Genomic DNA, 15,720 nt, shown 5'->3' with positions numbered 1-15,720 from the left:
ACCCAGACTATTTGGTTAACAGTCAACAATTAATAGTTGAGATGAAGAGTGCTACCCCGCCCATCATGGTTAAACTGGTAATCAGGGAAAGTGTTACATGTGAACCCAGCCCGCAAGTACTAATCTAATCTATCCTTGGATCCTTGGCTAGTTCAAGCCTTGTAACTGCCAGAGACCAGATAATGTGTGGCTATTGGAGAATGCCACTTTGAAGTACACCCCTAATTTATCCATGCACTTATCCATATTTCTCTTCCATCCAAAGTAAATAAGTTTGCTGTTGTAACCACTTCTATTCATAAAAGAGAATAATAAGATGAGAAAATGAAGTAATAAAAAGAGTGTTAGATATTAGGAAACTAGGTAAAACCAGCACTACAACTAGGAACATAAATGATTTCTTTTGAAATTTTGATGACAGCAGAGGAAAAGTAGCAAACTGGCCACTAACAGTTGAAAATATGTCTACAAGAGGTTGAATAATGTCCTCCTCTTGACCAATAAGGACAGAGACACTGCAGCAGGAAGCCACAAAACAAAACCAACCATATATTGAAGTTGGATATGTTTCTCCTCACTGAGTTTTAAAAGGAAGCAGCCATATCGGCTGCTCTTTCAGTGCAAAGAAATAGCAATTATTTTGATAGGGATTTAAGTATGACTGTCATGCTGGATTTCTGGCAGCTTGTACTTAAATATATATCCAGTATAGCAGAGGTAATTGGGAAATCACTCAGGCACAGAAACCAAACAGGATACTAATGGTAGATAGGTGGAAATCTCAATCTATTAGCATTGATGCTGGCTTATTTTAAGGGTCAGTAAAAGTTCCTCTTGATCAAGCATCAAGGGATCCTTGAGAAAATAGCAGTAAAGCCACTTGTGAAAAATACTCCAGGATCTCCTCTGTCTTACCTGCAAATAACTTCAGTGCCTGAGACCCTTTGAAGGGCACCGGTTTCTCATTCTAATGAGCTTCTACAAATGCTAACAGTTTATTTGTCAGTGAGAGGGATGGATGGGCTAATGAGGAGCATCAGAAAGGTGCAGCATGTTTCTTAATTTCTTAATCTGTCAGTGATGGGCCATTTTCCTACTAATGGCTTTCATGGCTCCAGATGCCAGAACAACAAAAATAGACAGCTTTCCCTGCCACTAAGTGGTTTGGAAGACTGCACCAGAAATGAGGAGGTAAAACTCCGGAACATCATTAAAGTTTTATTAAACCCAGCTTGTTTTATGGATCTGTTCTGGCTTTATTTGCCTTATGATAAAAGAGCAAACCTTTCCGGCATTATGTTAAACTTCCTCTGATTTCTTTTTCAGTCCAAGCACAAGACAGCCACGAGGCAGCAAATTATAAATTATAATGCAATTCTGCCATGCACACAATATTAATATATATTTTTTTAAAAAAAACAAAAAAAAACCAAGGCCTCCTCTCCATAATGAACTGTTGTTGGTATTAACCAGAATGTAGTGTGGAATTCACGCTGGTTTCCCACTTGCTACAAAATACTCTTTCAATTTATTTTAAATGTCACTTTACTATATTTTCATCAGGTCTACCATGGTGGTGATTGTAATTAATTTTATACTATACTTATGCAACTAGCATATGGAATCTTCAGGGGATGATTTCTATGAATAGTTTAGAACTTCACCGTGAGCTGAGACATTATTAACCCCAAAATGTTTGAAAACCTACAGGGACATCTGTCTATCTAATATCCACCCACCATGTTAGAGAAAATTCAAGTGTGTTTTGTCAATTTCTCTACCTTCAGAAAACTAGGCTACTATATTTAGATGGCAAAAATCCAGACAAATGATAGGTGGAAGCAAAGAATATAGAAAACAATAATGCCATTTTGTGGGAGGTTCTCCCCCACATTTATTATAAGGTATTTTTATTGTTTGTCTAATGCCTACACAAAAGTGAATAGAAATTCCAGAAAACAAAGTGTAAAAACTAAAGCTAACAATTAGTTTGAACATAAAGAGAGGAAAGAACAGTAGCACTACAGTACTTCAATATAGATATCATGATAGCATTTTTATAATCTTCACTATAACTCTGTTTTCAAACAAAGCAAAACTTTACAACAAAGGTTCATACTGTCTAGGCTTTCTTGTTTGTCAGTAAAGAAAAAATTCAAAGGCTAGTTTAGTTGAGTTAACTATTAACTAGCATGAAACTGTCTTTCAAAAACACACAATCATTGCCCCAAAGCACTTAAAAACACATATTCCAGACTATTATTTTTTTAAAAATTTTTTAACATTAATGGCTAACTACAAATTTTTTTGCTGTCATTTAATAATTGATATAGGCTAGAAAATTAAACTTTACCAGGTACAAAAATTGGATGATAGCAGTTCTCAGTGCTTATGCTTAGTTACTGCAAAATCTATTAAGTGTTTGTCTAAGAAATGAAGGCACTACCGCAAAGCTGGATTTGTCCACTATGCTGATCAATCTAGGCTATATTTTGGTTTATTATTACTAATGAGGAAACAATTTGTATCTATCATTTGGAGTAACCATGAAGACAGATGTTCAGGGAATGGATTTACCTGATTAATGTACAGAATGAACAAGTCTTTACAGAAGGCAGCAGATGAAATGAATTCCTGCAGGAACCAAGGCTAAGCATGACTTTTCTGAAAGAATTTGGAGTTGGGACTAACAGCAACCTCACAATAGAAAACTCAGTGCATATTGATTCTTAGCATAGAATCAAAATAATCAAAGTAACTATTAAGAGAAGAGAAAGATGGAAAGAAATGCATGCTAAATAAATAAATAAATAAATAAATAAATAAATAAATAAATAAATAAATAAATAAATAAATAAATAAATAAATAAATAAATATTTTTTTAGTCTCAGGAGACACAAACAGCAGTCTAGGTCAGGGGTCCCCAACCTCCAGTCCATGGACCGGTATCGGGCCACAGCATGTCAGCAACTGGGCCACACAAACAAGCAGCACACGGGATGCAGGCAGCACACAAAACCACGCCTCCTCCAGTCTGTGGAAAAACCCCTCTCCACCTAACCAGTCCCTGGTGCCCAAAAGGTTGGGGACCTCTGGTCTAGGTTACAAAGAAAGACTTGCAAATTTTGAAGTCTGATGGGGCTGATAGAATATGGGAGACAGAACACGCTGGAAGTGTGTACAGCTCTTCCATCTTCTGAAAGCAAAGTCAGGGTGAGCCACATAATGGAATGAATTATTTTGTTACATCTTTAGCCCACAAGTTTCATTGAATTGGGCCTGCAGTGTCTAGGATTCCCAGTCAACACGACTTCTGATTTCTGAGAAATGCAGCTGCAACACATCAGAAGACTACTTGATTGGACAAAGCCATTATAGCTGATACAGTTAAGAGAAGCTGTACGAGGTACATCAACATTTCCTCCTCACTGCCACCTCAAGATAGAAACTAAATAGGAGGGTGTCCCCATAGCTCCTAGCAAGGTTTACATCAGGTTATTTTATTTTATGCAGGTTACAGGGTTCATGAGGCACAGCTCCTGCAACCCTCTCCCAAACTGCTTCTGAATTATCAGTAGCATCCTTTGTCCTTCTCATTTTTAATTGTGCACTCTTAGATGCAGGACATTTCAAACTGTATTCCACAGAAGGTAAGGTTAGGGTTTCATGAGAGATTAGGAAGGGGGAATGTATTCTCTTGAAAGCAGCCTACAACTTTGGCTCTTGACCGGAGCTTCCAGATTTTTATTTATTTTTTATTTTTTAACTAACAAGATCCTACAGCCAAAGGTTTTTGAAAACTTGTGCTAGAACACCACAATAATTGACCCGTATTTACAGTGAGTTCATGAACTAAACCTGCCAAACTGCTTGCTTTTATTCCTGTTCCATTGAAATGAGTCTATATCACCAGATTTGTTTTTCATTGCATGGAAAATTGGGAAAAGCAACTAACTTTCTCTTCTGCCTTCATACTGAAAATGAAATAATTGGGGTGAAAAAAAGTAAGCTGACCTTTCTACAATAAACTTGTTAGAATCTTTGATTTCTGTCAAGCAGCAACCTGACCAGTACTAGAAGCATTAAGTCATCAGCGGCCACAATGATTGTTGATTATTGGAGCCTTGAGCAAAATACCTCAGTCATTTTATTCTCTTCCTTTTCTCTCTCTCTCTGCATTGCTTTGTTCTTTCTATCCCACTATGTAGCAGAGTGACATCTTTTTCATTTTTTATTTAGATTTTGGGTGTGTTGCAGGCAGAATAGCTGATGATTCTATATTTGGAAAGCTGGCAATTACCTCAATACCAAGTATAACAGTGCAAACAAAATTTCAGAGATTTTCAGTTATGAGGACAAGGGAAGAAATGGTCTATCTCCATATTTAAGCACAATGCCACATTGCTTAATGAAAACTTCTAATTATAAAGGAAACAGTTCAATTCTTTGTAGGTTCTGCGTTCACTACAGTTCTCGTTATGGCTCTATTTGTACTGGTAACAATATACCAAAGTAAAACGATAGAAGATAAACATTTAGAAAACCAGGTGCAAACCTATGATTTGAGAATTGATATGAAAATAAGCATTTCTGAACTGTAAATTTTAAAAAAAATCTTAAAATAAATGAACAAAAGCTATGGATTCACGTATCAGATATTGTTTTATCCTTTGAGGACAGAGTGGTACAAGGACAATTTTTAACCTTAATTTTTAAAATTAAAAAATAATGCAATACTTTACAAATTCATATATGGCAATTTCTTGAACATAATTATTGCACTGTTCTTATAATTGCAATTTTCAATAAATACAGCTTCTCCCATATATTTATGCTTTTTCTGTAATAGATGATAGATAGATAGATAGATAGATAGATAGATAGATAGATAGATAGATAGATAGATAGATAGATAGATAGATAGATTCCAGTTCTGCCTTTTCACTGCTAAATAGTTCAGATTTAGGCATTGATACTTTTCCTGTGTTCTTAAAAGCATTACCCGTGAGGACAGCAACAAGTTACCATTTTAATACCCTACAACACCCCATCCTAGAGTGTTGTTATGGTGGCTATTCCTGGAAATTAAACAGATAACTCCTCGAGTTATTTCCAGGTAGGTCTGTGGGAGAAATAGACTTCTCCAAACTTGCCTCCCTCATTGTCCTGGGATTGGAGCTCTTAATATCTGACAGAATCAACACAATTTCTAGCCAGGATTGAAAAAAAGACGGATTACCAAGTGAGGGTTCAGCAATGAGGATGAATCTGTCTGAAAACAAGCCCAGATAAAACCCTAGCAACTTTAACTGTATAGAAGATATTATCCAATGTGTTAAGAGGAGGGGAGGGTTCTTTTGTTAGCTTAAAAAGAAACAATTACACAGGCAATAAAAGATACAAACTAAAACACAATAAAAATCCAACTGTATACCCAAGCTGTAGTATTGTATCTGAAGGAGCCCATTTTTTGCAGTCATTATTGAGCCACCAATGCCAAACTCATCAATATATGAGGAGAGGCCTTTTTTGGTATTCTGGCTCCAAACCAAAGAATTAGCATAGTTTAACTCAGTCATGTATACTTTACAAGATACAAGTTTAAAATCACTTGATTTGAGACTTTAATTGCCACGTGTAGCAAAAAATTGCTAACCCAGCATTTATCACATAGGGGGTTATTTTAAAAGATAATAGTCCTGAGGTGTTCTACAGCATGAGCATCCTTTGGAAGCCACACTTGGCTGATCTTGTAAGCTAAGGAGGGGCAGGTCTGGTTAATATTAGATGGGATACTACAAGAATTTTCCAGGCTTGAACAAACTTCCCAGAAGAAAAGAAATGTAAAATTATTTCCTGAATGCTGCCAAGAAAACTACACTGTTGTATCCACGAAATCACCATGTCAACTTTATTTGGAAGAGCTTTTACTTTACCAGAAAATTCCCTTTATAGAGGCACAGCATATGGATGTCAGAAGTTCACCAAAAGCAATCTTACCTTCATAGGTTGCCTGGAATCCTTGAGCACTGACAGCATAGTCACTTACAAGCCACAAGGACAGCACCACTCCAGTACTCACAATGGGAGGAGGCAGCTGGAAACCGGTGAGCCTGGAAGAAATCAAAGGAGAGAGTCATAATAGGAGCTTCCTAATGAAGCACAATTGAGATTATCACTCTCCTGTTGATCCGTATTATAGTTTCAACTGCAGAAAACAATGATCCTAACCTCATTCATATCAAGCATTAAGCTATAAAGATGTGATGGCTGGTACCCGCAGAGGGAGAGCTGGGGGGGAAGGACTACATTGAACTGGCAGTTTCCCAGGAAGGAGCAAGAACATTCCAAGGAGGGGACAAGACAAAAGGCAGCACAGTCCAGTGCTGGACAGGAGACAGAGAAAGGGAATCAGATAGCCACAACCTACAATCTCCCCAAGTATATCCATTATGGCAAGAGTAGCATTAATTTTAGTTTGGCAAGATTCTATGTCATTCTTGGGCTGGGCTTGACTAAGGCAGTTTGTAGATTTGTGTTTAAATTTAGTGTAGTGGGCATTATGTGTAAATCTAGCTACCACAAATACTTAACAAAACATGCTTGTGAGTCTTCTTGTTATTGTTAATTGCGAAGTCATGTCCGACCCATCACAACCCCATGGACAACGTTCCTCCAGGCCTTCCTGTCCTCTACTGGAGTCCATTTAAGCTCACGCCTACTGCTTCAGTGACTCCATCCAGCCACCTCCTTCTCTGTCATCCCCTTCTTCTATTGCCCTCAATCTTTCCCAGCATTAGGCTCTTCTCCAGCACCATAGTTCAAAGGCCTCAATTCTTTGGCGCTCAGCCTTTTTTATGGTTCAGCTTTCACTGCCATACATTGCAACTGGGAAGACCATAGCCTTGACTATACACACTTTTGTTGACAGGGTGATGTCTCTGCTTTTTAGTATGCTGTCTAGATTTGCCATGGCTTTCCTCCCCAGGAGCAAGGGTCTTTTAATTTCTTGGCTGCAGTCCCCATCTGCAGTGTTCATGGAGCCCAGGAAAATAAAATCTGTCACTACCTCCATTTCTTCCCCATCTATTTGCCAGGAATTGAGAAAGCTGGATGCCATGATCTTGGTTTTCTTAATGTTAAGTTTCAAGCCAACTTTTGCACTCTCCTTCTTCACCTGCAACAAGAGGCTCTTTAGTTCCTCTTCACTTTCTTCCATTAGAGTGGTATCATCTGCATATCTTAGGTTGTTGATATTTCTTCCGGCAATCTTAATTCCAATTTTTGATTCATCTAGCCCTGCATTTCTCATATTGTGTTCTGCATATAAGTTAAACAGGTAGGGTGACAGTATGTGAGTCTAGCTTGTATAAATAAAAAGTAACCGCATCCAGAAACCTGGATGGGAAACAATACAAGTACAATGGGTTTAGGGCAACAAGACCAGCCAATGCATTGACTGTTGAGTTTGGCACCACCTGCATTTTCAAAATGGTCTTCAAAGGCCATTCCTGAGGTGGAGTCATGATTTAATCCTGCAGGTAATCTCACTTACAGGTGAAACTCGAAAAAATAGAATATTGTACAAAAGTTCATTTATTTCAGTAATGCAACTTAAAAGGGGAAACTAATATATGAGATACTCATTACATGCAAAGCAAGATAGTTCAAGCCGTGATTTGTCATAATTGTGATGATTATGGCGTACAGCTCATGAAAACCCCAAATCCACAATCTCAGAAAATTAGAATATTACATGCAATCAATAAAACAAGGAGTGTACATAGAACAATATCGGACCTCTGAAAAGTATAAGCATGCATATGTACTCAGTACTTGGTTTGGGCCCCTTTTGCAGCAATTACTGCCTCAATGCAGCATGGCATGGAAGCTATCAGCCTGTGGCACTGCTGAGGTGTTATGGAAGACCAGGATGCTTCAATAGCGGCCTTCAGCTCTTCTGCGTTGTTCGGTCTCATGTCTCTCATCTTTCTCTTGGCAATGCCCCATAGATTCTCTCTGGGGTTCAGGTCAGGCAAGTTTGCTGGCCAATCAAGCACAGTAATCCCACGGTCATTGAACCAGGTTTTGGTGCTTTTGGCATTGTGGGCAGGTGCCAAGTCCTGCTGGAAAATGAAGTCAGCATCCCCATAAAGCTCATCTGTGGAAGGAAGCATGAAGTGCTCCAAAATCTCCTCGTAGATGGCTGCCTTGACCCTGGACTTAATGAAGCACAGTGGACCAACACCAGCAGATGACATGGCTCCCCAAATCAACACAGACTGTGGGAACTTCACACTGGACTTCAAGCATCTTACAGTGTGTGCCTCTCCATTCTTCCTCCAGACTCTGGGTCCTTGGTTTCCAAATTAGATGCAAAAGTTGCTCTCATCAGAAAAGAGGACTTTGGACCACTGAGCAACAGACCAGGTCTGTTTTTCTTTAGCCCAGGTAAGATGCTTCTGATGTTGTTTGTTGTTCAGGAGCAGCTTGACAAGAGGAATACGACATTTGAAGCCCATGTCCAGGATCCGTCTGTGTGTGGTGGCTCTTGATGCACTGACTCCAGGCTCAGTCCACTCCTTGTGAAAGTCCCCAACACTTTTGAATGGCCTTTTCCTGACAATCCTCTCCAGGCTGTGGTCATCCCTGCTGCTTGTGCACCTTTTTCTTCCACACTTTTCCCTTCCACATAACTTTCTATTAATGTGCTTTGATACAGCACTTGGGGAACATCCAACTTCTTTTGCAATTACCTTTTGAGGCTTTCCCTCCTTATGGAGGGTGTCAATGATGGTTTTCTGCACAACTGTCAGCAGTCTTCCCCATGATTGTGATTCCTACTGAACCAGACTGAGAGACCATTTAAAGGCTCAGGAACCCTTTGCAGGTGTTATGGCTTAATTAGCTGATTAGAGTGGGACACTTTGAGCCTAGAATATTGCGCCTTTTCACAATATTCTAATTTTCTGAGATTGTGGATTTGGGGTTTTCATGAGCTGTATGCCATAATCATCACAATTATGACAAATCACGTCTTGAACTATCTTGCTTTGCATGTAATGAGTCTATCTCATATATTAGTTTCCCCTTTTAAGTTGCATTACTGAAATAAATGAACTTTTGCACAATATTCTAATTTTTAGAGTTTCACCTCTATTATGTCCATGTCATGTGAGGGAATTAACTGGAGAAAGCAATGTTGGGAAGAGATAGCAATAAAAAGAAACCAGGCCACCAAAGAACACAATGACTATATACCATCAAAGCTGGCTATATATACGACCAGCCAGAGCATTAAAAAAACCTCAAAAAAGCAGAGCAAGATCAGAAGATGTGAAGAGACCTGGCCCATAAAATTACCAAGAGCTGGACATGACTAACTGGATATCATCATCATCATCATCATCATCATCATCATCATCATCATCATCATCATCATCGCATCTAGTTATAATGAAAGCCTGAAAAGTAGACAGATCCCACCCCAACTAAACATATTGGGTGAAGATGAGGCTCTTCTGGAGAGTGGTTGAAAATTACATTGGATGAGACCAATTCTGCTTATTGGTTTTGCAAAATTTAACATACAATTTATCACAAATGTTTTATTTTTTATGCAGTTGTTACATAAGTTATTTTTTGTGGTAAAATGGTGGGAGTTCTGTGAGATTCCATGGCATATGCAACAAATATATGAATGTTATATCATATCATAAAAATGAAGCTTACAAAATAGTTTTGAATAAGTCTTCCCTTCTAGCCTACCTGACAGGGGTCTCCTGGAACTAGCTAAATGCCCTAAGCTCATAGAAAAAATGCTAACATGCTTTCCTCTGTTCTGTCTCCCACACAAAAAAGCATTAATAAGAAGAAATATAGTGACACTTTCTTAGTAAAAGATCATTGCTGAGAACAATCAAAGGAAATCTAAGAATGAAATGCCTACAGAACTGGGGAACAGAGTTTCAAATCTAAATTCTCCATGAGCTATGTCTGAGGAGCAGGGTTATAAAACACAGCCATTCATACATCATTAATTAATCCTTTGTTTAGAACTATAAATTTTCCAGCCCAAAGGAAAATAGTATGATTTTTACATGCCCTGGAATGCAACATATCTGAGAAATAGTTCACACCACAAAGAGCTTGTGAAAGAGCAAGTCAGTATCCATTCAGAGATGCTGTAACAATCATGAGCTTCTTTTACTATAATTGCTCCATATTTTATTCCACCGCAAACCATCATCATTACTGTCAACATATACTGCATTACCCAATAGTAATAAGAACTGGCTGCCTTCTAATGATTTGCTACAGCTTGTCAAATGTGCTACAGCTTCAGCTTAACATTGTGTGCAGTGTAAAATATCTGCACAAGGACAGAGAAGGATACACACTCAGACATGCATTTGGGGGGATATGTCTTACCCCAAACAACATTTCTTATTCTTTGAAACAGACTGTCAGTCATGCCTCAGATTAATTTCATATTGCTCTTTCAAAAAGGAAGGAAGGAGAAAGAAGAAAGATGAGTGGAGGGAGGAAGATAAGTGAAGGAAAGGAGGAGAGTGGAGGGAGGGAGGAAGGAAGGAAGAAAGAAGGTGAGTGGAAGGAGGGAGGAAGGAAACAGTTATGTCTCTAGAGTGGAATGAAGGGGGGGGGAGAGAAATAGAAAGAGAGAAGGTGGTCCTATATACTTGTGGCTTTATTTCAGTTGAAGGAAGATTTATTCTCTCAAAAAATAGAGAATACTTATACCTTTGATTTTTCCTGCCTAAATATAAAATTTTGCTTTTCCCCCATGAAAATTCATTTTGTTGGATAGGGCCCATTGTTCAAGTTGGTCAAGATCTCTCTGGATCCTGAGCTTGTCTTCTGCCAGTTTAGTGTCATCTGCAGATTTGATGAGTTCCCCATCTATTCCCTCATCTAAGTCATTTATGAAGATATTGAAGAGTACTGGGCCTAAGACGGAGCCTTGTGGTACCCCACTGCTTATTTCTCTACATGTGGATGTAGTACCATTGAGGACTACTTGTTGAGTACAGTTTGTCATCCAGCTACAAATCCATCTGGATGTGATGTTGTCTAGTCCATATTTTTCTAACTTACCAAGAACTAGGTTGCAGTCTACTTTGTCATATGCCTGACTGAAATCTAAGTATACTATGTCCACAGCATTTCATTGGTCTATTAATTTAGTCACTTTATCAAAGAATGAAATAAGATTAGTTTGGCATGAACTGTTTTTAAACAAACCTGTGTTGGCTATTAGTTACAAGTTTGTTTTGCTTCTAGTTGTTCACAGATCTGTTTTTTAATTACCGTAAATACATTTCTAAATGTTGGCTAACTTTTTAATAACTACGTGTTAGTAGACTGGGACTGCAAATCAAGCCAGCTCATGTTGGGATTCACAAAAGCAGCTCTATGTGGTAACTGGCTCCTGGAGCAATTCCCCAAGGGTTTTGACTGCAATTCTTAAGGTTGCAAACCATACTGAGATAAATGGAAAAAACAGTTTGAAGACAGATGAAAAAGGGACATGAATTATATCTTATTTGCCAGTGCAGCAAATCATATAGTCTGCTTAATGAAGACCAATGTGGTATGTGAATTAAAGATAACATCAACATTTTGTAGCCCTCCCAAATTCTTTCCATAAATGAATTTTATTCTGCAGCTAGATGTTAATTTTATTAATACAGGTTGTTCAGCAATAATTCCTGAACTAGCATTATGACATCCTAAGTATTAATTCCTAGCTGTTCTATTGACATAGCTGGGAAATGGCTAATATACATTTCTGATTAACAATTACAGTTTTATCTACTAATCCTACAACCTCCCACTTAGTTAAGGCAATTTATAAAATAGGCTTAAAGGAAGGATTTATTTTAAAGGGGAAAAAAGGCTTTCTTTCTCTCTCTGCTTCCATCAACTTAAAAGGTAAAATTCTACCATATAAAAATACCAAGGACAACTGATAGGTCTGTGGCATTCCATCAAGAAAAAATAAATCTTTTTTTTTTAAAAAATAATAATACAGAAGTTAGAAACAAGGTTATATCTCACTTTTCAAAAAAGGCTGGCAAGGGGAATCTTGGGAGTTGGTCCCAATAGACCTAGAAGTCATCAAGTTGGGGAAGGCAGTTGTCTGTCATCTCATACTTTTATTCAAGATAATCCAGACAAATTTTGAACTTGTACTGATAGAAGGTACATTTCCAAGAACCATACACTTGTTCCTTTTTGTAAAAAAAATATTTTCAAAAAAAGAGAAAATAGTAGTAGTACCAGAAAACTGCCCTACCCTGGTTGCTAATTATTTGTCATCCTCAATTCCAAACCCACAGAATTTTACTGGATGGCAATCAGAAGGTTTTGGAGAGGCACAGAGAAAAAGGAGAGCTGTCATTATATTTATTTATTAAGGCACTGTACTTTGTACCTGACAACCACTTTGCAACTTGATGCCCTTCTGAGTGCTGAATTTCAACTCTCAGAAGACCCAGCAGGAATGTTAACATATTTGAAGGGCATCGGGCTAAATAAATGAGAAAGCAAGAAATTAGGAGGAAACTTCCCAGGATTGAGCTTCATGTCAACTAAATTTTCACAGATACTTTTTTTTAATTGTACAAATGGTATAGGAGATTGTACTGCGAAACAATGAAAGCAATCATTTGATAGTAAGCCAGAGGTATTAAAGGCCTGAAATGAATAAGAAAGAAAAGGAAATGTAGCTAAATCTTGCTTACCCCAACAGTATTTAACATACATTTCCACATCTTTTATTCTTCCAGATAATATTTACTTTTACTATAACCATATGCAGCCCCCCCCTCACTCCCTGTGGCTGTGGCACTGTCCTTGTAGCCTTACCCATTTGATTCAATAAACTTTGGATATAAAGGCAAAAAAAAAAACAAACCATATGCAGGTTCACACAAAGTACAAGGGGAAAAAAGTTAAAACAACAGATAATTTCCAATACATCTTTTTCATTTTGGGAAGAAGATCTAATCTAAGTTCCATTATGCAAAGAATAAAACCAGTATCATTTAAGATTCCTCAAAAGAATTCTAAATTCATTTTAATGTTAGTTCAGCTTGGAATTCTGATGAAACTATTAATTTTAGAAAATTCAAAATGACTACTGAGCAGAGTGTTGTTGGTTTTCATAACAATGGGAAGCAACCTGGATAATCTCACTAGTTGTAAAATGTATTTTGACCTATTTCACCATTCAGGATGAGCTGTATATTTAAGTAGATGAAGACAATTAACTATAGGGATTTGAAAAGTATCAAAGGTTATTAAATACAGGAAGGTAAAGGTAAAGGTTCCCCCGCACATGCGTGCTAGTCGTTTCCGACTCTAGGGGCCAGTGCTCATCTCCGTTTCAAAGCCGAAGAGCCAGCGCTTGTCCGAGGACGTCTCCGTGGTCATGTGGCCGACATGACTAAATGCCAAAGGCACATGGAACGCTGTTACCTTCCCACCGTAGTGATCCCTATTTTTCTACTTGCATTTTTACGTGCTTTCAAACTGCTAGGTTGGCAGAAGCTGAAATGAGTAATAGGCGCTCACTCTGTTACGCGGCACTCGGGATTCGACCTGTCAAACTGCTGACCATCTGATCGACAAGCTCAGCATCCTAACCCACTGAGCCACTGCGTCCCTACAAATACAGGAAAGATCCCACCAATTTACAACTCCAGGGAGCCTGCTTGTAATTTTTGCCCTTGAAAAAATAAATTAAAATTTAACGATTAAGTAATATACTCCTTTGAGATCCCACCGGAAATGTGTAAATAATGGAATCCTGCCTAAACAAAGAGATCAGACATTCCATGCCTCAATGGCTTTAAGAGGAAACCTTGAGAGTCATTATCAAACAACTGTTCTTTTTATACTGTCTAAATGCAGTCATTTAGATTGCATTATTAACTTTCCTTTTTGCCAAGAATCTTACTCTACCAGCAGGAGGGCCAAATAAAAAAATATCCATTTCACAATGCCTGATTGCCATATACTTGAGGAAAGTATTTGTGATGTAAAGCAGGACAAAAATAAAAGGTCCCAAATTGTGACTCTTTTTTAATGATTTATTTTCTTCCTAGGATCCAAGCAATAGGCCTTCAGAACGGCTCATATATATGTTGCATATTAAAGGTCCCAAACTCTAGCGAAATCATGTATGTGGGGCCTCTCCCAGCCTGTCCAGACTGAAAGGTTTTCAAATCTTTGGTATCATAAGCTAGGTGAAGCTCATCCTTGCTCTATCCAGTTTCTTAATATTTCTCCATTCTCGGTATGGTTGTCATTTGCCCATTCAATAGGGTGACTATTAAAATCACCTATATATATACTCCTTGATGGTCCAAGTTTGACAGTGGTGGGTTAGGCCACTTAGTATTGGGAGGTTTTGTAAATCACTATGATCATTATTCCTGATATTTCAGTAATAGTAGTTTCAATGTTGTATTGTTGGGTACAATTAATAATCCTGTATGCTTTGATGTCATGTCAGAGATACATTACAGAGCCATGAACATTAGATGTTATTTTAGCTACAATTTTGTATCCCAGGATCTTCCCTTGAGCTTTAATCTGTTTCTCATCAGCCAAATGAGTCTCTTGTATTGTTACAACATCTATCCTATTATCTATGGCCAGTCTGCTCAGGTACTCACATTTATTTCTATTTAAGTCTTTTATAGTGTTAAAAGTTGTTAAAAGAACTGTTGTAATCTAATTGCTGCCTCTGTAGTTTTTTACTGTGATGGATGCAATGCCCAGTTTGGTCACCGTGTGTATAAACCTTTAGTTGCTCTGTTAATACAGAACATTGCCTGGGTTGTACCATTGTGAAGATAATCCCCACAATGATCCAGCAAACTACCTCCCTATAGCTCTGCTGAGCACTTGCTATAAACTTCTGGAACTATTACTTTATAACACAATATCCCAACAGGGTTTTCTTTCCAGAACTGAGTTCCACACCAAGAGAAGCTGCTGCAGCAAGTAAATTCTGGCTCTTATTTCATTTATCAAAGCTGGTTTCCAAAAAAGGACAACAAACTTTTGTGGCCTTTATTGATTTGACTGAAACTTATGGTGTGGCTTGATGGTTTGATGCTCAAGCTGAAGAAAACTATTCTATGTCTTAAAGTAACAAATATTTTGGAGAACGTTAAAAAAATGATATTTCAAGGTCATTGTAGGAGACACCACTAATAAATCCTTTTCCATTAAGTATGGCTTGCCACAGGGATTCTAGCCCCACTCCTATTTAATCTGTATTTACCAGAAACCATTCCGAAAAAGTTTGGCATGCCAATGATATAGCAATAGCTATCCAAACCAAGGAATTTGAGAAAGTGGAACACATTCTTACTAAAGATCTGAGGTCACGAAGGCAATATTATGAGAAGTGGAGGCTATGCCCTAACCCAAATAAAACTGAAGTATGCACCTTCCATCTAAGCAATTGCATAGCAAAGAAAGAGTTAAACGTATCTTTTTGTGGAAAGAAGATAAAACATAACTGTCATCCAAAATATCTCAGAATAATTCCTGACAAATTCCTTACATTTGGAAAACACCTTAGAGTAATCAGACAAAAATTAAAAACCAGGAACAACTTAATTAGGAAAATCTTAGGAACAGTCTGGGAAGCACAAGCAAAAACATTGTGTATAGTTAGTATA

General features: G+C 37.8%; 1 protein-coding gene across 1 annotated transcript in view; it reads right to left on the bottom strand.

Moving 5' to 3' along the window:
- Positions 1–15,720, bottom strand: part of CSMD2 (CUB and Sushi multiple domains 2) — a gene marked incomplete at both ends in the record, with an annotated part of 651,882 nt that overhangs the window by 545,651 nt on the left and 90,511 nt on the right. The window contains one exon of the mRNA XM_081334380.1: positions 6,002–6,114. Within this exon, the coding sequence (XP_081190506.1) occupies positions 6,002–6,114 (113 nt within the window). The remainder of the gene's footprint in view (positions 1–6,001; positions 6,115–15,720) is intronic.

This window comes from Vipera berus (genome assembly GCF_964194415.1).
Source record: "Vipera berus genome assembly, chromosome: 9".
Classification (NCBI taxonomy): Eukaryota; Metazoa; Chordata; class Lepidosauria; order Squamata; family Viperidae; genus Vipera; species Vipera berus.
This window is presented reverse-complemented; position numbering and strand designations above follow the sequence as displayed.